At 34.4% G+C, this 24642-nt stretch overlaps 1 protein-coding gene across 1 annotated transcript; it reads left to right on the top strand.

Moving 5' to 3' along the window:
- The first annotated feature begins 3528 nt into the window (after positions 1 to 3528).
- On the top strand, positions 3529 to 7550 carry LOC129875756 (uncharacterized). The gene is made up of 15 exons (XM_055951005.1): positions 3529 to 3581; positions 3663 to 3810; positions 3903 to 4014; positions 4124 to 4246; positions 5617 to 5721; positions 5834 to 5917; positions 6006 to 6121; positions 6201 to 6302; positions 6383 to 6496; positions 6617 to 6673; positions 6756 to 6822; positions 6910 to 6963; positions 7050 to 7124; positions 7220 to 7255; positions 7372 to 7550. Exons 2-15 carry the CDS (start codon positions 3791 to 3793, stop codon positions 7495 to 7497), a joined length of 1191 nt encoding a protein of 396 aa, XP_055806980.1. The 5' UTR covers positions 3529 to 3581; positions 3663 to 3790; the 3' UTR covers positions 7498 to 7550.
- The last annotated feature ends 17092 nt before the right edge of the window (positions 7551 to 24642 follow it).

The raw sequence follows: 24642 nt of genomic DNA, 5'->3' as shown, positions 1-24642 counted from the left end.
GGTGTTATATGGGTTGGTATACTTGTATTGATTCGTATCTTATTGGACATAATTTTCATAAATGTCCTTAGGAGAATATATTATACATAAAATTCAATATTGATGGAGATATTCTCATTGGGTGCTTCTACATGATTGATATAATATTTACTGACAATAATTTCAAATTAATTTCTGATTTTAGGGAGACTATGATTAGCCAGTTTGAGATGGTTGATTTGGAATTAATGTCTTATTTTTTTGGTATTGAAGTTTCTTAATAAGAAGATGGAATTTAATATCTTAGAAAAATATGATGGCAATATTTTGAAGAGTTTTATTATGGACAAAGCCAAATCAATTTTGACCCCTTTGAAGAGCAATTGAAGTTGACTAAATATGAAATTGGTGATTTTGTTGATGCTACATATTTTAGAAAATTAGTATGGAGTCTAAGAGCAATATTTTGAGCAGTTTGAGATGGTTGATTTGGAATTAATGTCTTATTTTTTTGGTATTGAAGTTTCTTAATAAGAAGATGGAATTTAATATCTTAGAAAAATATGATGGCAATATTTTGAAGAGTTTTATTATGGACAAAGCCAAATCAATTTTGACCCCTTTGAAGAGCAATTGAAGTTGACTAAAGATGCAATTGGTGATTTTGTTGATGCTACATATTTTAGAAAATTAGTATGGAGTCTAAGATACCTGACTTCTATAAGATTTGATATTACTTATGACAAGTTTAATTAATTAGCATATTTATAGAGTTTCCACGTCAATCTCCCTTACATGCATGTAAGAAAATTCTAAGATATAGCCAAGATACATACTTTGACGATATATTTTATTTAAAGACTAATGATACTGTCTTGTTAGATTCATTGTGTAGTGGGCTGACGAAATGATGCAAAGAAAATGTATTTCTAGCTATGCATTTTATTTAAGATATGGTGTATCTTCTTGGTTTTCAAAAAAGCAAAAAAATGTTGCTTTGTCAATAGCTGAAGTTGAGTACATGGATGCAACAAGTCATGCTACAAAAACATTATTGTTGAGAAGAATGCTTGAGTTTCTACATAAAATAGTTCTATAAAAATATTTTGTAATAGCAAATTTGTAATTAAGTTAACAAAGAATTCAATTTTTCATGGCCACAACAAAACACATTGATATAAAAGAGCACTTCATTCGTAATTTGATTTAAAATAAAAAAAAATAGTGATTAGTTATTACAAGACTGAAGAAACAAATTGCTGATATTTATACAAAATCATAAAAACAAATTGCTGATAATTCGAAGGTCTTGATTTAAGGGAGGTTATATAGAAAATAAATCAAGAGTAGAAATTCTAAACTGTTTAAAATTTATTATTTTTATATTTATTTAATTAATATCTAATTATAATTTGTTTGTTCTAATATGTATTCAAAAAAGTTTTATAGTCCTAATCTGATTTGATTCCTTATAGTATTATAAAAAAGTCTCTTATCACATATTTTTATGTTTTGAAAATTCAAGAGCTTTTGAATTATTGTGTAAACTCTTATACCTCTTCTCTCTAGTTTAATCCTTTTCTTCGATCTTTTGTGCATATATTATTGATTTGAATGCTTTTACTTTTCTTTAATTGAACACCTATATTAGTCGGCACATATACCTATTAAAGGCAAAATGGTCACATGGCAAAAAAATGGTCTAAACTTCCCTTGCGACGTACATGAACTTTAAATAATAATTCTTTTTTTTAAGAAAAATTATACTTTTCTCTCCATTTATTTAAATATAGAAGAAAATATTTTTCAACTTGAGAGAAAAGAAAAAAAACTTTCCCCCCTCCCTTGCAAGTTGTCTTCTCAAAATTGCCCTCTTCATTAAAACCACATTCTGCAATTGGATTTTTTGGAGAGCACCGACACTCTTTTTTCTTCTTCAATGGAATTTTGGAAGTCAAATTTGGGGGAAGAAGTTGTGGAGAGGAAGGGAGATGGGAGGGTTTTGGGAGAGGGAGATAGGTTTTTTCTTTTGACAAATGTTTTATTTTGGATTATTAAATAGGTTTAAAATAAATTTAGTTTTTACTTTGTATTCAAAATTCATTTTTATAATGTATATTTTGTCCCAAGTGCCACATGTCTATCATTTAATTTCTCAATCCACCACAACTAGGAGTGTAATATTAAAATATATTGAAATAAAAATCGGATTGGATCATGACTCGTCTAAATTTACTTTGGGCTCAATTAGGCAAAATCTCAATAATTTTAACATATTATTATTTACTTTTTATAATCACAATTTAAATTTCAACTCTAAAAAAATCAAAATAAAAATTTATAAACTGATAGATTAATCTTAAAAGATATAAAATAGATAGTAATTCATATCTTTAATATAAGAACATACATTACACCAATGTAAATAAAGAGCCTTAAAATGGATTGAAATAGGAGATTAAGTTGAGTTCAATTGAAGATTCTTTTAAAATGGATTAAGACTTGAATGGGTTGAGACTAAATCCAATACAAATTATCTTGAGCCAAATCCATAAAAATTTAGACGGATTGGATGAATTACCTATATTTAAAGAGTCGATTTTCATCTTTTTCTGCTAAAAGCCTCATTTTGACACCCCTAACCACAATATTGAGTTACACCCATTATATATTTTGCATTTCATTTTGTCTTTAATAATACATATGAAGATTGGAATGTCTAATACTTTCTCACTTTCTATTTGTTTGATCTACTTTTTCTTTTAATCTGTTTTAAAAAATAATTTTTTCCTCTTTTTAACAATATCTTAATTTCAACTTTCCACAACTAAGACTACAAGATTAATGATTTTTTTGAATACATTTAGCATATATTTAAATTAATATCATAAAATTTAATTTTTAAAAAGATTGTCCTCAGTTGTCAAACTGAAATTATGGAACAAGTCTAGGGGCTAGCTCACCTATATATTTGACCTTTTCTCTATTGTGACTAAAATGATACTATTGCTATACTAAATTTTATTGCAGAGATAAGTTTGTAGCTATTTATATAATTATTGCCATGTTTTGTAAATATTGATGAAATTTTAATTTTGTGCCTATTGTTATATACTAGCCACAATTTTTTAAAATTCGTAATAGCTATATATGTGCATAAAATTGTAGTGAGAATTATGGAATTGAAATTAGCTAGTGTTTGACCTATGGGGAGGAGGGGTTGTTCAAGTTGCTATAGTCAAAAGCCAGGCACATGGCCAAATTTCTAGTTGCTTGTGGATTGTAAAAGGTGTAACCTTTGTGTGTGTTTATGGTTATATTTGTTTAGCTGGCACGAGTTGATTTTTATTTTTTTTAGCTTTGTTCTTTTATGTCTTGTGTTGATGGGAACTTGCTTTGACAATTAAAATATGTTTGCTTGCGGATTGTAAAGTTAAATGAGTGTGGATGCAGTGATGTCTTCTTGATTTTGCACAACTGAGCATCCTGTTTTGACTAGTATAAAAATCTATTTTTATGCAATTCTTTATAGGTTAAGAAAATTTTATCCTTCGAGTTTGTGTGTTGTGATGGAGGATGTGATGCTAATATCTTGAGACAAGGTAATTAATTCTAATTTGAACCTAAGTTTAGAGGCTCTTTTTTTTTTGCTTGATGGTGCAACTTTTCTGTTGATATTTCAGGTTCTTCGTGCCATTGTTATGTTCGCGCTCTCCACTGAAAGGTGGTTGATAATAAACTTACTTGGGGTTCAGTAAAGCTTATTTGACTACTTTGGTTGTACTTATCAGTTCAGATACTGTATTTAAACATGAAGAGCTTTGGACGCAGGTTCGTTAAATTCTTGTGATCATACCAAGTTTGTGATATTGTTCTTGTCTGTTCCATAATAGTTTGTCTAATTCTTGAAGCATGTTCTGCAGTTCCAGTTCCTTAATGTCAGCTGAAACTATGAGGCTTATTTTCTCAATAGCTTGTGGAGTTATGTTTGGGTTATTCATAGGAATTTCATTTCCCAGTAGTTCATTAACCAAGGTATGCATAATGTCATCCTTTTTCATACAATCATATAGTGGTTTTATTTGTGTAGTTTTGTAATTTCATATGTATAATAAAAATACTTCTTTTGGTTCAAATTTTGCAGTTAAAGATTACAGCCAGTATTGTAAGCAACTTCCCAATTGCTAGAGACAGAAATAATATTGTTTCATCTCAAAATCATACGGATTCTTCGATCAAAAATCGGAATGCTACAGATCAATTGAAGGTATATCTTTCTAACAATACAAAAGGAACCCGTTTCTTGCTATTTCCTTTAGAAAGAGTTTGTATGCACATTGTATGACGCATGCTATTCGATAGATCCCTGCTCGAGCTGAACATATGGTTATCAACAGTATTTTGTTTTTTAGGGATAATACACAAGTACATTTCAACTATAACCGAAATTACTAAGACACACTTTAATTATACATGAATTCTATTACCTTCTGAATTATTTTAAAATGTAATAAACACACCATAAAACCTATATAATTACTCACACGAAGGGAGGTGTTTTACACTCGCCTCCACGTCAGCGCATCGTCAGATCTAAAAAAAAATCGTCAGATATAAAAAAAGAAATAAAATAAAAAATCGTCAGATCTTTAAAAAATCATCAGATCTAAAAAAAATTATTATTTTTTTAAAAAAGGAATTTAATTTAAACTGTGCTCACCATATATTGCCTAAACTAAATCTCTTATATGCAATTTTTTTTCTGAATTTCATGTTAAGTGTTTGAGTAAAAAAGAAAAAGAAAAAGAAAAATTCTTCCGATATTATACAAATTGATGAAATATATAAAACAAGATCACCGGCAATTTAAGTATGTTGTGAAAAAATATTTATATTTATAAAAATGATAAAATTGGGCTCTATTTCATAATGAAAAAAAGAAATTTTAATTAAAAAGATATCAACTTAAGTTTTAATGTTAACTACTAATGTGTATTAATTAATAATGAAAATGTCCAATTAAAAATGGATATATGTCCAAATTAGTCAGATTTAATACTTCTTTTTCATCTCTTACTTGCCTCAAAGAGAGTGAATACACTCTCTATGCCACCTCAGCACTAAAGGATGTGTTTATTACATTTTAAAATAATTCAGGGGTAATAGGACTCATGTATAGTTAAGGTATGTCCTAGCGATTTTAGTTATAGTTGATGAGGTACTTGTATATTATTCCTTTTTTTATATATCTGAGAAATTCCTAAGGGCCAATGACACTCAATTCCAATTCATGATGTCAGAATTCTTGAAGGCCAATCTACACATCATGCACTACATTGTTAGAGATAGATCAAAGTCCGGGGGGTTGTCATAAACATTCCGAATTCAACCTTATCATTTATAGCAATTGATAAGAATCTTCCATCCTTTTAAATTGAAGTCGCGATAGATGCTTTTACCTACTGCCCGTTAAATGTTATTCTCTCTTTGTCTTCTACACTTTTCGGGGACTTTCAAGTGCTGTCTAGTCAACCTTCTTCAACTTTATCTTCTCTACTTCTTCATGTGTGTGACTATGTGTTTGATATTTGAGATTATGAACATTTTTCATCTAATAGACATCCTTGGTCTAATCAGATTTGGGTCCCTTCAAATCCAAAAGGGGCAGAAAGATTACCTCCAGGGCTCGTTGTTTCTAAGTCTGACTACTATCTCCGGAGATTGTGGGGGAACCCCGGTGAAGTAAGTGTTTTGTTTCCATTTGCAAACCTTAAGAATGAATACAATTTACTGACAAATTCAGAGCAAAAGAGTTTGGGAAGCGGCACAGCTTCTTATCATATTTTCTCTGCAGGATCTACCAAGTAAGCCAAAATGTCTAGTAACATTTACTGTTGGTGTTAAGCAGAAGCATAACATTGATGCTGCTGTAAAGAAGGTATATCAGTCTCTTTTGCTTTTATAGGGTCCTCCTCTCCTTCTCTCTATTCCCAATTCCTCCTCATATTGACCATTTGTCGTTGTAGTTCTCAGACGACTTCACAATTCTTCTTTTTCACTATGATGGTAAGACAACTGAATGGGATGAATTTGAATGGTCAAAACGAGCCATCCACGTGAGTGCTCGGAAACAAACAAAATGGTAAGTAATATGATAGTGTAGCTTTGGACTGAAAAAGTGATCAACCTTGTTATTGACAAGAACTTTACATCTTCATAAGGTGGTATGCAAAAAGGTTTCTACATCCAGACATAGTTTCCCCATATGACTATATTTTTATCTGGGATGAAGACCTAGGAGTCGAGCATTTTGATGCAAATGAGTGAGTTTCGTGTAATTTCCTATCATTAACAACCCGATTTGATTCAATATCTTAGTTTTTTATGAATTGGTCAATCCCAGGTACATTACGCTTGTCAAGAAGCATGGTCTTGAAATTTCACAGCCAGGTTTGGATCCCAAGAAAGGAACAACATGGCCAATGACAATTAGAAGAGGTGATGGTGAAGTTCACACGTAAGAGCCAGGACAAATCCGATGATATTATTTATCCAAGAGTCCTATTTCACTCTCATCCTTTTAACTGTCATGTACTTTCTGATGTTTTCTCTCTGGTTATTCTTTTTTTCTGATCAGGTTAACAGAAGAGAAATCAGGCAAATGCTCAGACCCTCATTTGCCTCCATGTGCAGCGTATGAATAGTTCTCCTGTTTTTTCTATTTTGTTTCACTTTTTAAGTTGTCCTTACCCCAGGTGTATTTTCTCTGTTTTCAGATTTGTAGAGATCATGGCTCCTGTCTTTTCCCGAGATGCATGGCGTTGTGTGTGGCATATGATTCAGGTACTCCACATTAAACACAGAAAAATAAGGTCTGTAAGACATTGTGCTTTATAATTGAGATTGACTATGTTATTTTGTCACTTGTAGAATGACTTGATCCATGGTTGGGGACTTGACTTTGCGCTTCATAAATGCATTGAAGTAAGTTCAGCTCATCTATTGGATACTTTCTTTCACATGCATTTTGTCTTAGCACCAAATTATTCAGTGTACATTCTCTTTTGAAGTCTGCTCATGAGAAAATTGGAGTTGTAGATGCTCAATGGATTGTTCACCAAAGTGTCCCTTCCCTTGGAAATGAGGTAACATATGTAGCCGATTATTGATATGTAAAATATATGTTAATTGGTGACATCAACGAACCTAAAGCAACCTTTTAACTGTCCGTTTTATATAGGGACAAGCAAAAGATGGGAAGGCTGCATGGCGAGGGGTAAGCAATTCTCTATCGCGTTGGTCATATAACCTCATACCATGTCTGTTTAGCTACTTTGTGTTTGTGTTTATAAATTGACGTGTGATTAATTGAGCTTGTGTTTGGTGTGGCAGGTGAGAGAGAGGTGTGAAAAGGAATGGTCAATGTTTCAATCTAGGGCAGAAAATGCAGAAAAAGCCTATTACATATCAAATGGACTTGATACTTCCAATTTCACTTACAAGTCAAATGGAATTTGATCCTTCCAATTTCATATCTCACTAAGCCTTTCGCAATTTTTCCTATTACTAGTCACACTTGTTAAGATTCATTAAAAAATTTAAAATAAAGAATATAATAGACATTCTTCAGTAGAGTATTACATGATTACAAATGTACTTTTCTAAATAAGTTAAAGAAAATATATAAGGTCAAATTTGATTTTTATGGTTGTATATAACATATAAATCCCCTTCACACGACTTAGTAGCTTAACTCAGTGGTCAAGGTTGTTTAATTCTAATTCGTTGTAGTGTTTTTTCTTATTTTAAGCTATGGTTAAATTTCCATTTTTCAAATTTCTTCTAATCATTAATAAAACTAAAGTAAGGCCCAAGTAGTTATTTACTTTATTGTCCTTTTACATTTAGTTGCACGATTTTGCATTCAAATGAGATGATCTTTATTTTTTTTCTTTATCATTTTGGGTGTTCCTCATAAATTTAAGGAAGAATACATAAACCGACCCCTGAACTTGTTGAGTTTTTCCTTTTAGGCATCTTAGCTATGGCATCTTAACTATGTCATTGTCACGACCCAAATTCGGGTGTGATGACACTCATCTCAACCCACCGAGACAAGTCAACCTAATATCCAACGAAAAGTAGATGCGAAAGAAAACGAAATAACTTAAAATTTAACTTAATCAAAAACACATAAAACAAACTCAAATTCCCCCAAGATTGGTTGTCACGTATACAAGCCACTAATAAATTACCAAAATACAAAAGAAAATACAGTCACAATGTCTTTGTCTCTAGAGTAGGACTAAAACATAATAAAAGAGTAAGAGATGTCCGCTAGATGATGTAACAACTACCTCAACACTCGAAATGATAGCCTCAGATGTGATGGAAACACTAGGAGATCAAGCAAGTGCGGGTTCACAACCTACACAAGTGTAGAAGCAAGGGGTGAGTACCAAACAATATAGTACTCAGCAAGTGGACAACTAAAACTAAGCAAAGCTCAATAGATACAAGTACTCCTGTCCTCCCAACCGAACCTCCTTAATTACAGCCTGCATAAAACCAACTCAACTCTATACTTGTACAATAATAACAGTAATACAGTCCACGAATACTCATTAATAGTCTCATCAATGAATCATATCAAGTCAAGTTCAGCATATACAGAGCAATAAAGGGGTAAACACGAATTCACAAATATCAACAAAATGCGATGCAATGCAATGAGATGATGCATGTCTGTCCTATCGGTACACATCCACTGAATTACAGTCCGAAACCCATGGGGGATATTTCTGTCCATGTAACCTGCAACGGAGCGTGTGGCCCATCTCCTCAATATAAATATCCTGACACAGAGTGTGTGGCCTGACCCCTTTATTTTATAATACCTGCCACGGAGCGTGTGGCCCGACCCCTTTTGTTTCATATCATTTTCAGTCTCACACAATATGTCAGAACCAATGCAATCAATTCATGTTCATATAATTCACGAGAATAACATGACAACAATAATAATTTTTCCTATCTCACATCAATATAGTCATTTCACATGTCCAAAGTAAATCCATAATCACAACATATCAATCCCACCAATAAATGTCATTAGATCACCATTTTATACCCCTCATCTCCATTTTTTTAAGGCCAATCATACAATCAATAACCCAATCTAATTCTCATTACTCCCCAGTAAACATAACATGGAAATACAAGCATCTACAAGCTTAAACTGAGGTTTAGAAATTCATTTGCCTTAATTAATCAAGTAATCACTTTGGGACTTGAGCCTTCCCTTTTCGTTGGGCCTCCAATTCAACGTAATCTAGTCAAATAAATAATCACAATAAGATTTCGAAACTAACAACACCCTTATTACCATATGTCTAGCCTAGACCCAAAAATTTAAGCAAATCTATAAACACGTTCCTAATCTTGATGCCACTTAACATGTCAACTCTCATATTTTTTGAATTTCAAAACTAGGGTTAAACTTCAATTAAATTGAATAATCACTTTAAAACTTGAGCCTTTCATAACGCTTCCGAACGATCAAAATCTATTCAAATACATAATCTTTATAATAATACGAATCTAATGACACCCATATTGCTATATTTATTTTCGGATCAAAAAGTCATTCTGAGTCATTGAAGTCAAATCTGATATTTTCTTTCTGATTATGTTCACTCATAATAAAATAAACACACATGTCAAATTTCAGCTAAAACGGATCGTTATTCGACCCCCAAATCAAGATTTTATGTGAAGAACCCTAGGGCCATATTTTCTTATTTCAGCGTTATTTCTCCACCAATATACCCTAAAAATATGTTCATAATCACATGAAAATTTAATGTAAAGGATGAGAATAATTACCTTGACGCTTTGGAATAAAAATCCCTATTTTTTCTCTTCTCCTTTATTTTTCTTTTCCCCTTTTTTTCTTTCTTCCTCTGTATTTTTTTTCCAGTTTTTTTCGTCGGCATCGCTGTTCTCTTTTTTTTTCTCGTTACATCTGATGGCATTAGGCCATCAGATTATATATATATATATATATATATATATATATATATATATATATATATAATTTCTTTTATTTTATTATTTTTTTTCCTTTTCCAAACTAATTATGTATTAAAATTTACAAGTCCTACTAACCTATTTTAATAAATATAAGAAAAGTGGAATAGGGTATTAAATAAATTAACACTTTTGCCCATTAATTAAATTAATTCTCTAAAATTATCCCTCAACTAATTAACCAAAGTTACCGAATAGTCCAAATAACCCATTAAAATTTTATGGGAAGGATCTCGTATGAAAGGAGGAGGACTCATTCTCAAAATGACCTAACGGGTCATTACAGTCATCTTCCTATTGAACCCCTGAACTATTTATAATTTGTAACTTTTAAACACACTTAGCTGACATGGCACAAAACTTTAGCAAATATTTTTCTTAGTTGTGCGCGTTAAATCCACAATTTTCCACGTGGAAAGTGCAATCAATCAAAACAATCAACCCGTTTAAATAATTTACACACCAGCCAACCTGAAATAAAATTCAAATAAAACCTAGAAAACCAAACGACACTTCATCTTCCCACCAAACATACTTTGATCTAATCCAAATGTCCTTGTAGACGAGAAAATTCAACAAAATTTGTGTGATTTCAGTGATTCTAGTGACATATTTATGCTATTTACAACTAAAATTCTAGGATTTCAAAGTGATTTTGAGTGTTTTCTTGAAGATAGCATCGAAGATTAATCACGATATTGGAGTTCAATCTAGTGATGTAGTTCATTCCCTATTTTATATGCCATTTTTTTATTGTTGTAGCGTGATATATAGTGCATTTTTAGTATTATATTAATGTGGTGGTATGTTTTAAATATTTGAAAAGAGTTAGGATTTTTTGGGATTTTTATTATTCATAATGTGTCAGAAATTTTTGGGGCTTTGAAATTTTGCAACATAGGAACCTACGTTCAGTGTTCGATTGTGTCCATGGGGTTTTCATTTCCACTGTGGCTACACATTGACATATCACATTTGCTATTGAAGAAGAAGAAATTGATGAGGAAGATTTGGTCGACATTGATATTTGATGACGATGCAGAAAGATACTTTGAGCAGCTCCAACTTAAAAATGGCAGTAAGGAAGGTGAGAAAGAAAAGAAAAGAGAAATAAGAGACAGAGGGGGAAAATTAGGGTTAAATAGATAAAAAAAAAGGGGAAGATGACCTTTGTGGATTCCACATCAACTTTTTAAAAATGTCTTCACACGCTCAAGTGGCGTGAGAACATGTTTTGTGCAATGTTAGTATCATGCCCCGAATCTACACCCTGAACGTAACATGGTACCTGGAACCATGAGTGGCCCCAAGACAACCCTTGGCCTAACATAAAACATACAAACTCAAACTGAAAGGAAGCATGAAAGCTAATACATGTGATGAACTCATATAGCATAGACAAATACTAAAAAGATATTGTGACTGAGCTATACATTTATTTGAAAAGTTAATACAATTATTGACTAACTGTGTATGAAGCCTCTACTAATACTGATGAGTAGTTGAGACAAATCCCCAAGCTACTCTAAACTATAGGTAAGAATAATATAAACTATCAAATCTGAATAGATTTTCCCTCGAAGAATGAAGGCTAACCATCTACTGATTGGAATCGCTGCACCCCACTAGTCAAGAGTTTGAGAACAAGCATCAAAATCTACATCATAAAAAGATGCAGGGCAGAGAAAATATGTGTCAGTACGTGGAATGTATTGAGTATGTAAGGAACACGAAAATAATCATGAAAATAGCATAGTGAGGATAGTGAATAAGGTTTTCAAAAATCATATACATAGTGAGAGAACTTGAAGAGAAAATAATTAGAGTTCATGAATGTTTAAATACCATTAAAAATCTTTTTTTAAAAGCATATATAGAGATAAGTCTTTTTCAGAAATCTTGCATACACATATACATAACATAGCATACTTAAAAATAACCATAATATGTGAAAAATGTATCATAAAAATACATAACTAGGGATTTTCTTTGTTAGACCACAAAATTTTGAAAAGTCCTAGAACGAGGAACAAAAAATGAAAATGTAGAAAACTGGCACAAGGTATCGACCATAGGAGGTCATCACGGGCCGTGGTATGCACTAATCCTCGTGTGAGCCACCTTGGTAGTAATTCATAGGCTCAGACTAGCAGGAAAGGGACCACAACGAGGACCACGGACCATGGTGAGCACCACGGGCTGAGAAGACCTTCGTGGCGACCCCTGCCAAAAGCCCTCAAACAACATTCCAAGTCAAGGACCACAGATGACCACCACATACTGTGGAGCTCTTCACAGAACGTGGTGTGATTCGTGATGGTCTCTCCTGCAAGTCCTCCTGCAGGACCTTCACCACGGCCATATTTCACGGGCCGTGATACCATTCACCGACCGTTAAAGTTTCCATGAAGAAATATCAGAGACCCTCTTGCAAAATCCCAAAAATGTTTTCCAAGTCAATCATCATGGGCCCTCGCCACGAACCGTGAAGGGTCCCTGTGAGGGCAGTCCGATTAGGTTTTTAAAAGGGGGCATTTTAGTCTTTTTGTATATTTTAATATTGAAGAGTGGTCATTTTGGGGATTGAATTTAACTGTCTAAAAGCCCTAAACTCTTAGAAACCCTCATTTCTTTCACTTAGACTAAATACACACAAATTCTCTCCTCTCAATTTCTCCTAAAAGTTTCAAGCCAAGTTACGATTTCATCTCAAGGAATCTTCAAGTCTCCATTCCCTCTCAAGCTTTCATTAGGGATTGTTTCCCCACAATGTGGGATTTCACTGGGTTATTGTTATTGTTGTTATTCCAAATGCATAGATTATGATTTATTTGAGACTTATTTACCTATATTGATGTATATTGACTCTCAATTTCATGAAATAGATGATTTGTCAAGTTTCTTATATGAAGACATGAAAGAAGTTTTAAAGTATATGTGGTGGGTTGTTTTAAGATATTTTAATTGATATATTTCCATCACTCTCATACATTCTAGCATTATTTTAAATGTATTTTGAAGGTTGAACAAAATGAATCCACCTAGTTTCCTTATGTTGAAATGAAATTGGATTGAAAGCTTTGACTCCGAATGAAGGTTTATGAAAACAAATATTATGTTTAAGGGAGTCTTATGAAATGATTGAATAATGATGAAAGGGCATCTTAGCCAAAGAAATGATTTAATGTGATAAAGACAATTCTCACATCTTTGAATCAAATAAAATATTTTAATGAGCTATTCCACTGAATAATGATTTGATATCTAAAGTTATATGAATGCTTATGCTATATGATATTTAAATGTTATTCAATGGGATTGGCCTATCACTGAATGTAGCATGTAGATTGGGACTTGACCTAAGGGGTCCTTAAGTAAAGTCTCTTGTTGCATTAACTATGCTCCAACATGGGAGCCCTTGTAGGATATTTAGGCTAGTGGATTCATAATTAGCTCTTAAAGTTAAAGTTAAAGGAATGATTAAAGTTGACGGAGTTTCACCCGGCAAGTAGTCTCCCCGTGCCAATGTAGGGGGTTATGTTAGATTCTATATAATATCTCACATGGTCTTAAATGTTGGTTACGGTCATCTTCCCACAAAATAAATGTTTAAAGGTTACACATGATTATTTCTTATGCATACATTCACTTATGCATTTTGCTTGTAAATATCTTAATGTTCTTCATTGTATTGCATGCTCACATACTTAGTACATTCAAAGTAGTAATACATACTTTTGCCTATATGATATCACAATGTTGGGACCGACATTGCTCCACACTCTCCTCCTTATGGCTAAGGTCGATTATTTAAGGCTACTACTATTTTGGTGAGTTCCCATATTTCGAGAATAATATTCCTATCTTTTCTAGCTTATGTCATGTATAGACTATTTGTTTATTTTTGGTACTTTTGACTTTTCTCTTGAGGGTGAGCTATTGACATGTCTTAGCCCCCGCCAAGTTTGTGATGTATATGGTATTGTTGGACATAGATGTATGATATTTAAATTTGACTTTGATTTTCTCTTTCAAATGTTAATTCCCTTAGTCCCATTATCCCCTCTATTTTCGCTTGTTGTATTGGATGTCATTACCTATAAAAATCTAGATGCATGCTAAGAGGTTTGGGTAAGGTACCTCCGGGTGTCTCATTCTCCATGTCATATCTAGGCCCTAGGCTTGGGTCGTGACAAACTTGGTAGCAGAGCTTAAAGTTTTGAAATGGTCCTTAGAGTCCAACATACTGTATTGAATAGGGTCTTGTTCATGATTGTGAAGTGTGCTACAATGATGAATAGGATACTATGGGATGTTTAGGAAAATTTTCACTTTTTTGAAATTCATGTCGTGCCCTAGAGTCCTAATACTTCCTCTAACTAACAACCCATTTTGTGTTCTCTAGTTAATGCCTCGATGAAGAGAACCTCCAAGATCAAGGGTTGATGATGAGGACCAACCTCCTTTAGTTCTCGATGTCCCACACCATGAGGAAGGGGTAACCCATGCAAAAGTTTGCAATATTATCACATTGTTGGCTCAAGCCGCAGCCAACTAAGAAAATCAAGGCATTTCTCTTCCTTAAGTGCAAAATTCCTCTATATGCTTCGTGATTTCAAAAGAATGAATCCTTCCAATTTTGATGGTTCTAAGGTAGATGAAGACCCTATGGAGTTCATCGATGAGGTTTACCAAATTATGGCTATCATAGATGTACCTCTAAATAAGAAGGTCGAGCTAGTGGCCTATAAACTCAAGGGTATGGCCCGAGTTTGATATGAACAATGAGTTGTTGAGAGGTATGAAAAAGTTGGGCCGATTGAATAAGAATAGTTCAAAGTGCCTTCGTAGACTACTTCTTTCCATTGGAGCTAAGGGAGGCCAAGATCCAAGAGTTCATCAACCTTCGTCAAGGGAGTATGAGCGTGAGGGAGTATGCCCTCAAATTAACTAAATAATTTAAGTATTCTCCTTTCATGGTCTCCAACCCAAGGGCAAGAATGAGCAAGTTCATTTCTAGTGTCTCTATCTTGGTGTCCAAAGAATGCAAAATGGCTATGTTGGTTAAAGAGATGGACATCTCCTGACTTATGACATATGTGGAACAAATTGAAGAAGAAAAGTTGAGGGAGAGGTCAAGAGGGTTCAAGAAGGCTAGAGTGGATGGTAGAGGTTTTAATCCTCAAAGGTCCAGTTATGGTGGAAGCAGAAAGGACCAAGGTGGGTAACGATTTGTGGAAAAAGTTCCACCAATACTCGTTCTCCAAGGTTCAATAAAGATAGGGGTGTTAACCCAATGGTCCTAATAGAGAATATTGGTGCTCAAGCTTTCCCCGCTTGCAAGAAGTGTGGAAGGACATACAAAGAGGAATGCTTAGTTAGATCTAATGCATGCTTCAAGTGTGGTAAACCAGGTCATCATACTCAGGATTATAGAAGTGGTGGTGTTAGGCCTCAAGGACAAATTACTCATGGTCAATAAGCTCAAGTAGGTGGCCAATGCAATAACCGCTTCTATGCTTTATACAGGAGGCAAGAGGTTGAGGAAGCACCAAATATTGTTACCGATATGTTAAAGGTCTTTGCTTTTGATGTGTATGCATTGTTAGATACAGGTGCAAATTTGTTGTTTGTTAATCCATTCTTAGCCAATAGGTTTGATGTATTATCCAAAATGTTAGTAGACCTTTATTTGGTGTCTACCCCCGTTGGTGAGTTGGTTGTAGCTAGAAAGGTCTATAAGGGATGTCCCATGTCTATCTTACATAAAGTTGTTCCTTGTGATCTCATTGAGCTTGAGATGACATATTTCGATGTTATACTTGGTATGGATTGGTTATATGCATCTTATGCCTCTATAGATTGTAGGACTTGTCGAGTCAAGTTTCAATTCCCAAGTGAGTCTATTCTTTAATGAAAAGGTCATGATTCAGTAATGAAGGGTAAGTTCATTTCTTGTCTTAAGGCCCAAAAGTTGATTTCTAAGGGTTGCATTTACCACATTGTGAGGGTTAGGGATGAAGACTCTGAAAGTCATTCCATTTGGTCGGTCCCTATAGTAAATGAGTTTCCCGATGACCTTCCCAGTGTCCTTCCCAAAAGGAAAGTTGATTTCAGTATTGATCTCCTCCCCAATATTCAATCTAACTCTATTCCTCCCTACCGAATGGCCCCGTCGGAACTAAAGGAGTTGAAGGAATAATTGAAAGACTTGTTAGAAAAAGGATTCATAAGGCTAAGTATTGTTTATAAGGAAGAAGAATGGGTCGCTTCGAATATGCATACATTACCTTCAATTGAACAAGGTGACCATTAAGAACAAGTACCCAATCCCTAAAATAGACGCTTTGTTTGATCAATTTCAAGGGACAAATCATTTCTCTAAGATCGACCTTCAGTCTAGATATCACCAACTAAGGGTGAGGGAGTGTGACATTCCCAAGATGACATTCTAGATAAGGCATGGTGACTTTGAATTTATAGTGATATCATTTGGGTTGACGAATGTACCAATGATATTTATAGATCTAATAAATAGGGTGTTCAAATCCTACCTTGATACTTTTATTGTAGTCTTTATTAATGATATCTTGATTTACTCTCGGGGTGAGGAAGAACATAAGAATCATTTGAGGGTTGTGATCCAAACCTTGAGAGATAGGAAATTATTTGCAAAATTTAATAAATGTTAGTTTTGGTTGAAGGAGGTGGCGTTTCTTGGCCACATAGTGTTCGGTGATGAAATCAAGGTTGACCCTAAGAAAATGGAGACGGTCAAGAATTGGTGTAGACCATTGTCTCCTTCGAATATTAGGAGCTTTTTGGGTTTAGCTGGATACTATAGAAGATTTGTTGAAGGATTCTCTTCCATGTCATCTCCTATGATAAAATTGACCCAAAAGAAGATAAAATTTATATGGATGGATGAGTATGAAAAGAGTTTCCAAACTTTGAAGGATCGACTTACCTCCACTCTTTTTTAACCCTATTAGATTAGAAGGGTTTGTGGTTTATTGTGATTGATCAAAGATTGGTTTGGATTGTGTCTTGATGTAAATGGCAAGGTTATTGCCTATGCTTCTAGGCAATTAAAATTTCGTGAGTGTAACTACCCTACCCATGATCTTGAATTGGCGGCCATTGTTTTTGCTTTAAAGATTTGGCGGCATTATCTCTATGGGTACATGTAGATGTGTTCACCGATCGTAAAAGTCTTTAATATGTGTTCACCTAAAAGGACCTCAATCTAAGGTAAAGGAGGTGGTTAGAACTCCTCAAGGACTACGACATGAGTGTGCATTATCATATGAGTAAAGTAAATATGTTTTCCGATGCACTTAGTAGAGTGTCTATGGAGAGTGTGTCTCCTGTGGATGAAAGAGGGAGTTGGTGAAAGATATTCACCGGTTGGCCAGATTAGGTGTGAAATTGAGTGGTTCTGATGATGGTGGTATGTTTGTTCATAACTTTCCCGAATCATCCTTGATGGTGGATGTTAAGTCAAAACAAGACCTTGACCCTACTTTTGTAGAGTTGAAGAGATTGGTAAAATAAAAAAAGTAGAAGTCTTTTAACAAGAGAGAGATGGGGTATTATACTATCAAAGTTGGTTATGTGTTCCAGATGTGGATGGCCTAAGGGGTTTTATTTTGAAGGAGACTCATAATTCTTTATACTCTATTCATCCCGGTTCGACGAAAATGTATCGAGACTTAAAAGAGATCTATTAGTGGAATGGTATGAAAAAAGATATATCAAGGTTCATATTTGAATGCCCGAATTGCCAATAAATGAAGGTCGAACATCAAAGGCCGGGTGTCCTAGCACAAGATATTGAAATACCTACTTGGAAGTGGGAAGATGCGAATATGGATTTTGTAGTCGGTTTGCCTCATACTCAAAAATGTCATGATTCGATATGGGTAATAGTTGATAGAATGACTAAGTCGGCTCACTTCCTATTGGTCAAGACTTCTTATAGTGCAGAAGATTATGCAAATTTGTATATTCGGGAGTTAGTGAGGTTGCACGGTGTGCCATTTTCAGTTATTTCGAATCGTGTCCCCCTATTCACTTCTCATTTTTAGAGATCGTTTCAATGAAGTCTTGGTACTAGGGTGAAGTTAATCACCATATTTTATCCTCAAAACAATGGGCAAGCCTAACGAATAATTCAAATACTAGAGGATATGTTAAGGGCTTGTGTGTTAGAGTTCAAAGGGAGTTAGGATGATCATCTATCGTTCATCGAGTTTGCGTATAATAATAGCTACCACTCAAGTATTGAGATGCCGCCGTTTGAGGTTTGTGTGGGAGATGATTTAGGTCTTTGGTTGGTTGGTTTGAAGTAGGTAAGATGAAATTGTTGGGCCTCGATTTGGTGTTTGATGCTTTGGAGAAGGCTAGAGTCATTAGAGAAAGGTTGAAGAAAGTCGTCAAAAGTCCTATTCTGATACTAGGAGAAGGGTTCTTATGTTTAATATGGATGATTAGGTATATTTAAAGATTTCACCCTTGTAGGTATGGTTCGGTTTGGTAAGAAATGGATATTGAGCCCTAGGTATGTGGGGCCTTATAGAATCTTGTAACGTATTGGCAAAGTGGCTTAGGAGTTGGAGTTTCCTTTGGAAATGACTATGGTTCATTCGGTGTTTCATGTGTCAATGTTGAGAAAATGTGTGAGTAATCCAATTTTCATTGTGCCTTTAGAAATAGTGAATGTTGAAGAGAACTTGACCTATGAAGAGGTCCCGATTGAGATTTTGGACCGACAAGTTAAGATATCTAGGAACAAAGAAGTTGCATCCGTCAAAGTCCTTTGGAGGAATTAAGAAGTCAAAAGTGCTACTTGGAAAACGAAAATAGATATGATGAAATGTTACCTTCATTTCTTTCTTTCTACTCAAGCCTAAGGTACTAAGTTAATCATGCTCAATTGTTTAAGACTCCCATATTTCAGATTTTCCTCAGTCTTCATATGCATGTTTCGTGAAGTTGAATTTTAAAGTTATGTTTTATGCTAAGTTTAAAGATCTCATGCGTTAAGCATTTAAATTATCATTGTATTCATGTTGGGTTGCTATTCCTCATGCCATGTCCTTCTCAATGCTAACGATTCTCATTTGAGGAAGAATGTTCCCAATGGGGAGATTTTGTAAGACCCCAGAAATTTGGAAAGTCCTTGAACGAGGAACAAACAATGAAAATACAAAAAACTGGCACCAGGTGTCGACCACGGGAGGCCATCACGGGCCATGGTACGCACCACTACTCATAGTGAGCCACCATGGTGGTGATTCAAAGGCTTAGACCTGCAGTGAAGGGACCACAATGAGGACCACAGACCATGGTGAGCACTACGGGCTATGAAGCCCTCCATGGAGACCCCTCCCCAAAGTCCTCAGAAAACATTCCAAGTCAAGGACCACGGATGACCAACATGGGCTTTGAAGCTCTTCACGAACTGTGGTTTGATACGTGATGGTTACTCCTGCAAGTCCTCCTACAGGACCTACACCATGGCCATGTTTCATGGGCCGTGATGCAATGCAAGGACCGTTAAGGTCTCCGTGAATAAACTTCAGAGACCCTTCCTACAAACTTTTCCCAAGTCAATCATCATGGGCCCTTACCACGGGCCATGGTGGGCACCACAGACCGTGAAGGGTCCCCGTGAGGGCAGTCCAATCACTTTTTAAAAGAGGCATTTTGGTTTTTTTCCTATATTTTAATATTAAAGAGTGGTCATTTTGGGGAATGAATTTAACTGTCTAAAAGCCCTTAACTCTTAGAAACCCTCATTTCTCACACTTCAACTAAATATACACAAATTCTCTCCTTTTAAATTCTCCCAAAAGTTTCAAGCCAAGTTAGGATTTCATCTCAAGGAATCTTGAAGTCTCCCTTCCTTCTCAAGCTTTCATTAGGGATTGTGTTTCCCCAAGGTATGTGGGTCTTATTCATGGGTTCTTTACCCATGGAGCCCAAATATTTTCTCAACCTAGTATTTCAATTTTAAATGATGAAATCTTATGGGTTTTTAAATGATTATTCCAAATGCATAGATTATGATTTATTTGAGGCTTATTTACCTATATTAATGTATATTGACTCTCAATTTCATGAAATGGATGATTTGTCAAGTTCCTTACATGAAGACATGAAAAAAGTTTTAAAGTATATATGGTGGTTTATTTTAAGATGTTTTAATTGATGCATTTCCATCAGTCTCATACATGCTAGCATTGTTTTAAATGTATTTTGATGGTTGAACAAAATGAACCCACCTAATTTCCTTATGTTAAAATGAAGTTGGATTGAAGGATTTGACTCCGAATGAAGGTTTATGAAAGCAAATATTTATGTTTAAGAGAGTTATAAAATGATTGAACGATAATGAAAGGAATTCTTAGCCAAAGAAATGATTCAATGTGATAAGGAAAATTATCACATCTTTGAATCAAATGAAAGGTTTTAATAAGCTATTCCACTGAATAATAATTTCATGTCTAAAGTTGTATGAATGCTTATGATATATGATATTTAAATATTATTGCATGGGATTGACCTAGCACCGAATGTAGCATGTAGATGGAGACTCGACCTAGGGAATACTTATGTAAAGTCTCATGATGCATTAACTATGAGCCAACATAGGAGCCCTTGTAAGCTATTTTGGCTAGTGGATCCACAATTAGCCCTTAAAGTTAAAGTTAAAGGAATGATTAAAGTTGATAGAGTTCTATTCGGGAAGTAGTCTCCTCGTGCCAACGTAGGGGGTTATGTTGGATTCCATATAATAGCTCTCATGGTCTTAAATGTCGGTTACGATCATCTTCCTACAAAATAAATATTTTAAAGTTACACATGATTATTTCTAATGCATGCATTCACTTATGCATTTTTCTTATAAATGTCTTAATGTTCTTCATTGTATTGCATGCTCACATACTTAGTACATTCAAAGTACTAATGCATATTTTTACCTACGTGATATCACCATGTATGGACCGGCATTGCTCCACACTCTTTTCCCCGCAGCTAAGTTCGATCATTGAAGGCTACTACTATTTTGGTAATTTCCCTTATTTCAGGAATAATATTCTTATCTTTTCTATCATATGTCATGTATAGACTATTGGGTTGGTATTTTTGACTTTTATCCTGAGGGTGAGTTAGGGACATGTCTTAGCCCCCGCTAAGTCTGTGATGTAGAAAGTATTGTTGGACATAGATGTATGAAGTTTATGTTTGATTTTGATTTCCTCTTTCAAATGTTAATTCCCATAGTCCCATTATCCCCTCTATTTCTGCTTGTTGTATTGAATGTCATTACCTATGAAAAACTTGGTACATACTAAGAGGCTTGGGTGAGGTATCTCGAGGTGTCTCATTTTCTATGTCACCTCTAGGCCCTAGGCTTAGGTCGTGATATTGTTATAATGACATACACCATGTGAGCTCATGATGTCTGACAACAAACCCAGTTGGTAGGTCTTTCCTAAATTTTGTCAGGGTATAGGATCATATTATATCTATGTGGATCCACTAATCTGTGCCTCTCAGGGCCATACAGAGTTGTTCGTTTAAACGGTATACTCAAGCCTTATGGTGGCACATAGTTATGGTTCTTAGGGATTTCTACCAAAGGTCCATGGACACTAACAAAAACCTTCATCCCTAAAGTGCACTCAGTGCTAATAGTCCTCCCAAAATAACATAAATACATATAAATGCTCATATGTATAAAAACTGTCCATATATCTGAGTCATATGTGAGACTAATCTTAGGTTGTAAATCATATCATGCTTGCTATCATGTTTAAAAGTTTTAAATGTATAAGAGACCATATAAAATTGTGCTAAACTTGGAAATACTCAAAAGTAGCTTTCATAACTTCATAAATAATATTGACACATGCTTGGAGAATCATAATTATAAAATAAAAGATGTAGTTTATGGTAATTCATTGATATGCATGAGAAATCTTTTATGAAAATTCTAACTTTTGCATATAATTCATATCTTAAGAAAGATTGGGTAAAACCCTAGATTTAAATATTTTAGGCATGAGAACAAAAGGAATATTTTCATTGAAACCTCACATACCTGGAAGGAAAACAATGACTTGAAACCTTGGAATGAAGCTTAAAGGTGAAGAACTCTGGTTCTTCCTTGAGAGAACTTAGAATGTGAAAATTTGGTTTGTATGAGGGTTGGGAATGAATGAGATAGACTTAGGGAAGTTAATTGAGGGTAAAATATCAATAATACCCTTCTAGAAACATAAGAAAACCATAAAATATTTTTAAAAAATGACCTTTTAATGAGTCTCGTTGGCCAAATCGACAATCTTAAAGTCCCATATCATGAATTGACTTAGGGCCTAGTTGTAACACGGTGATCAAAACCCGAAGGGCTTCAACCAAGACTATTGACATATTATTAAGCATACATCAGGTAAAGTAAACATACTAAGATAGCGGAAGAATCAACTCAACATAGAAGTCAATGAAAGTAAATTCAATACCAATGTCCAAAATGGACTCACATCAATTTAAACATCTATACATGCCTCTATTCTAAACTTTGATGGGGGCTTAGGACAAGCTCCTAGATCACCCGAATCATAAAAGAAGTCAAAGTAGCAATATGAGGGAAAAATTCATTATCCGCGATGAATGAGGACTCATAAACTTTGGAGAAACTAAGCAACTCTAGCCACGAATAGGATGGTGGTCGTCCGCTCCAACATTATGAGACAATGTAGGTAAAATATGTGTTAGTACATAGAAGGTACTAAGTATGTGAGTTAGGCATGAACAAGTAAAGGAACGTGAGTAATATGACATAAGATGCATGACCAACATATTGAGCATGAATTAAACTTAAAGCATTTGAAATATCATGTAAACTATGGTCAAAGCATCATAAACTTCATAATACCTTTTCATCTTTGCATATAACTTCAATGTGGGATAAGACCTTTAACAAAAATCTTAAGACCATGCGAGCAATAATATGAAATCTGATGTAACTCCTACATCGAGAAGAGAGAGACTACTTGCCAAGGTAGACTCCGTGAAAAGAAACTTTAACCTCAAGAGCTATATATGGATCCACTAGCTAGGACATAAAGGTAACCTATGTGGGGCAACGTAGTTTGGGACTTTAGGTTGCTACTAGGATTCCCTTGGGTAACAAACTACGTTACCGAACTTCTTAGTCAAATCCCAACGGAACCCATTAAAACATGATCATAAGCATTATAGGAAAATATAGTAACTACCTATCAATCCATCTTTATAAAACATGATAAGAGTATCTCATTAACTTTAGTGATTCATAGGAATCCATAACTTCGGTGAGAATTGTCCTTATCACCATTTTAAACATGATTATATGAGAATTGTACTTATTAAATTATAATAACTTTATTGGATCATAATTGATCATCATCTTAACTTTAATCATTCAATCATCAATCTGATCTTCATTCATAAAAGCTTTTTTTTGAAAATCATTGAATTCATCATCAACTTATGAAAACCCTCTTTGAACTTTATAATCCTAATTGAAATTAGATTTATGCATGGGCATTCATAATTCAACTTGAAATCATTCAATTCATATATAAACATGCTTATAATGATCATTGATAACATCTAAAATTGAAATTTAAACAACCCAATATAATTCATCAAAATTAGGGTTAATAGACAATTGGAATTTAAAGAAAAACCATGAAGAAACCTTGGGACTCCATAGGGAAAGAAACTCATGGATCAATCCCCACATACCTTGGTGAATTTGTTCAAAAATATAAGAAGAATCTGATTGCTTTTGAAACCCTAGCTTGGAAATTGAAGAACTTTGAGAGAATTTGTGATCTTGCATTAGGAGAAATTTTGAAGAGTGATTTTGAATAGAGGGAATTTCAAAGGTTTGAGTAGTTATAGACTTGAACTTAGTCATAATAGTGTCTAGAAACATTGGACCAAACTTTGGGAAAAGACAAGATTTCCCTTCATTAAAACTTAGATTTAGGCCTACAAGTCGACTTCTACAACTCATCCTCAAGTTTACAACTCGTAGAATTGAGTCGTGCTGCAGGACTGAAGAAAGTCTGATTTCAGGGCCTCTGAAGTTGAGTCTACGAGTTGCGGTTACGACGTGTCGTCAGGATTATGAGTCATCAGCTCAACTTTTCCTGTAGGTCTGAGAAGACCCTGACTTTGGGGTCTCTGATATTTTCTTATGAGTTGTGTCTACGACTCATAAACTTCCTTCTGACTCATCAAAGTCATTTGTCCTGCAGGTTTGAAAAACCTACAAATATATTGGTCTCTAAAGTTTTTGTATGAGTCATCCTTACAACTCGTCAAAAGAATGACGCCTTGTCCTGTGGAGTGATAGGACTTCTCCTGAGGATGGTCCTGAACAGTGCCCAAGAGGTCACTCTATGACTCATCCCTACGATTCATAGAAGTGACTACGAATTGTCTAGGGAGTCATAGAATCAGAGATAATACACTTAGATAAATTTTTCTGTTGTTCCTACTTTCCAGGGTCTT

Source organism: Solanum dulcamara, chromosome 2 (assembly GCF_947179165.1).
Source record: "Solanum dulcamara chromosome 2, daSolDulc1.2, whole genome shotgun sequence".
Classification (NCBI taxonomy): Eukaryota; Viridiplantae; Streptophyta; class Magnoliopsida; order Solanales; family Solanaceae; genus Solanum; species Solanum dulcamara.
The sequence above is the reverse complement of the archived record's forward strand: the minus strand, read 5'-3'. Positions and strand labels throughout refer to the sequence as shown.

What these genes read in the sequence shown, in the direction of transcription:
- LOC129875756 (XM_055951005.1), top strand. Translation starts at nt 3,791, where the DNA reads ATGAAGAGCTTTGGACGCAG. An exon ending in TTGATGCTGCTGTAAAGAAG is followed by an intron (nt 5,918 to 6,005) that starts GTATATCAGTCT and finishes TTGTCGTTGTAG; the next exon opens with TTCTCAGACGACTTCACAAT. An exon ending in GTGTGTGGCATATGATTCAG is followed by an intron (nt 6,823 to 6,909) that starts GTACTCCACATT and finishes TGTCACTTGTAG; the next exon opens with AATGACTTGATCCATGGTTG.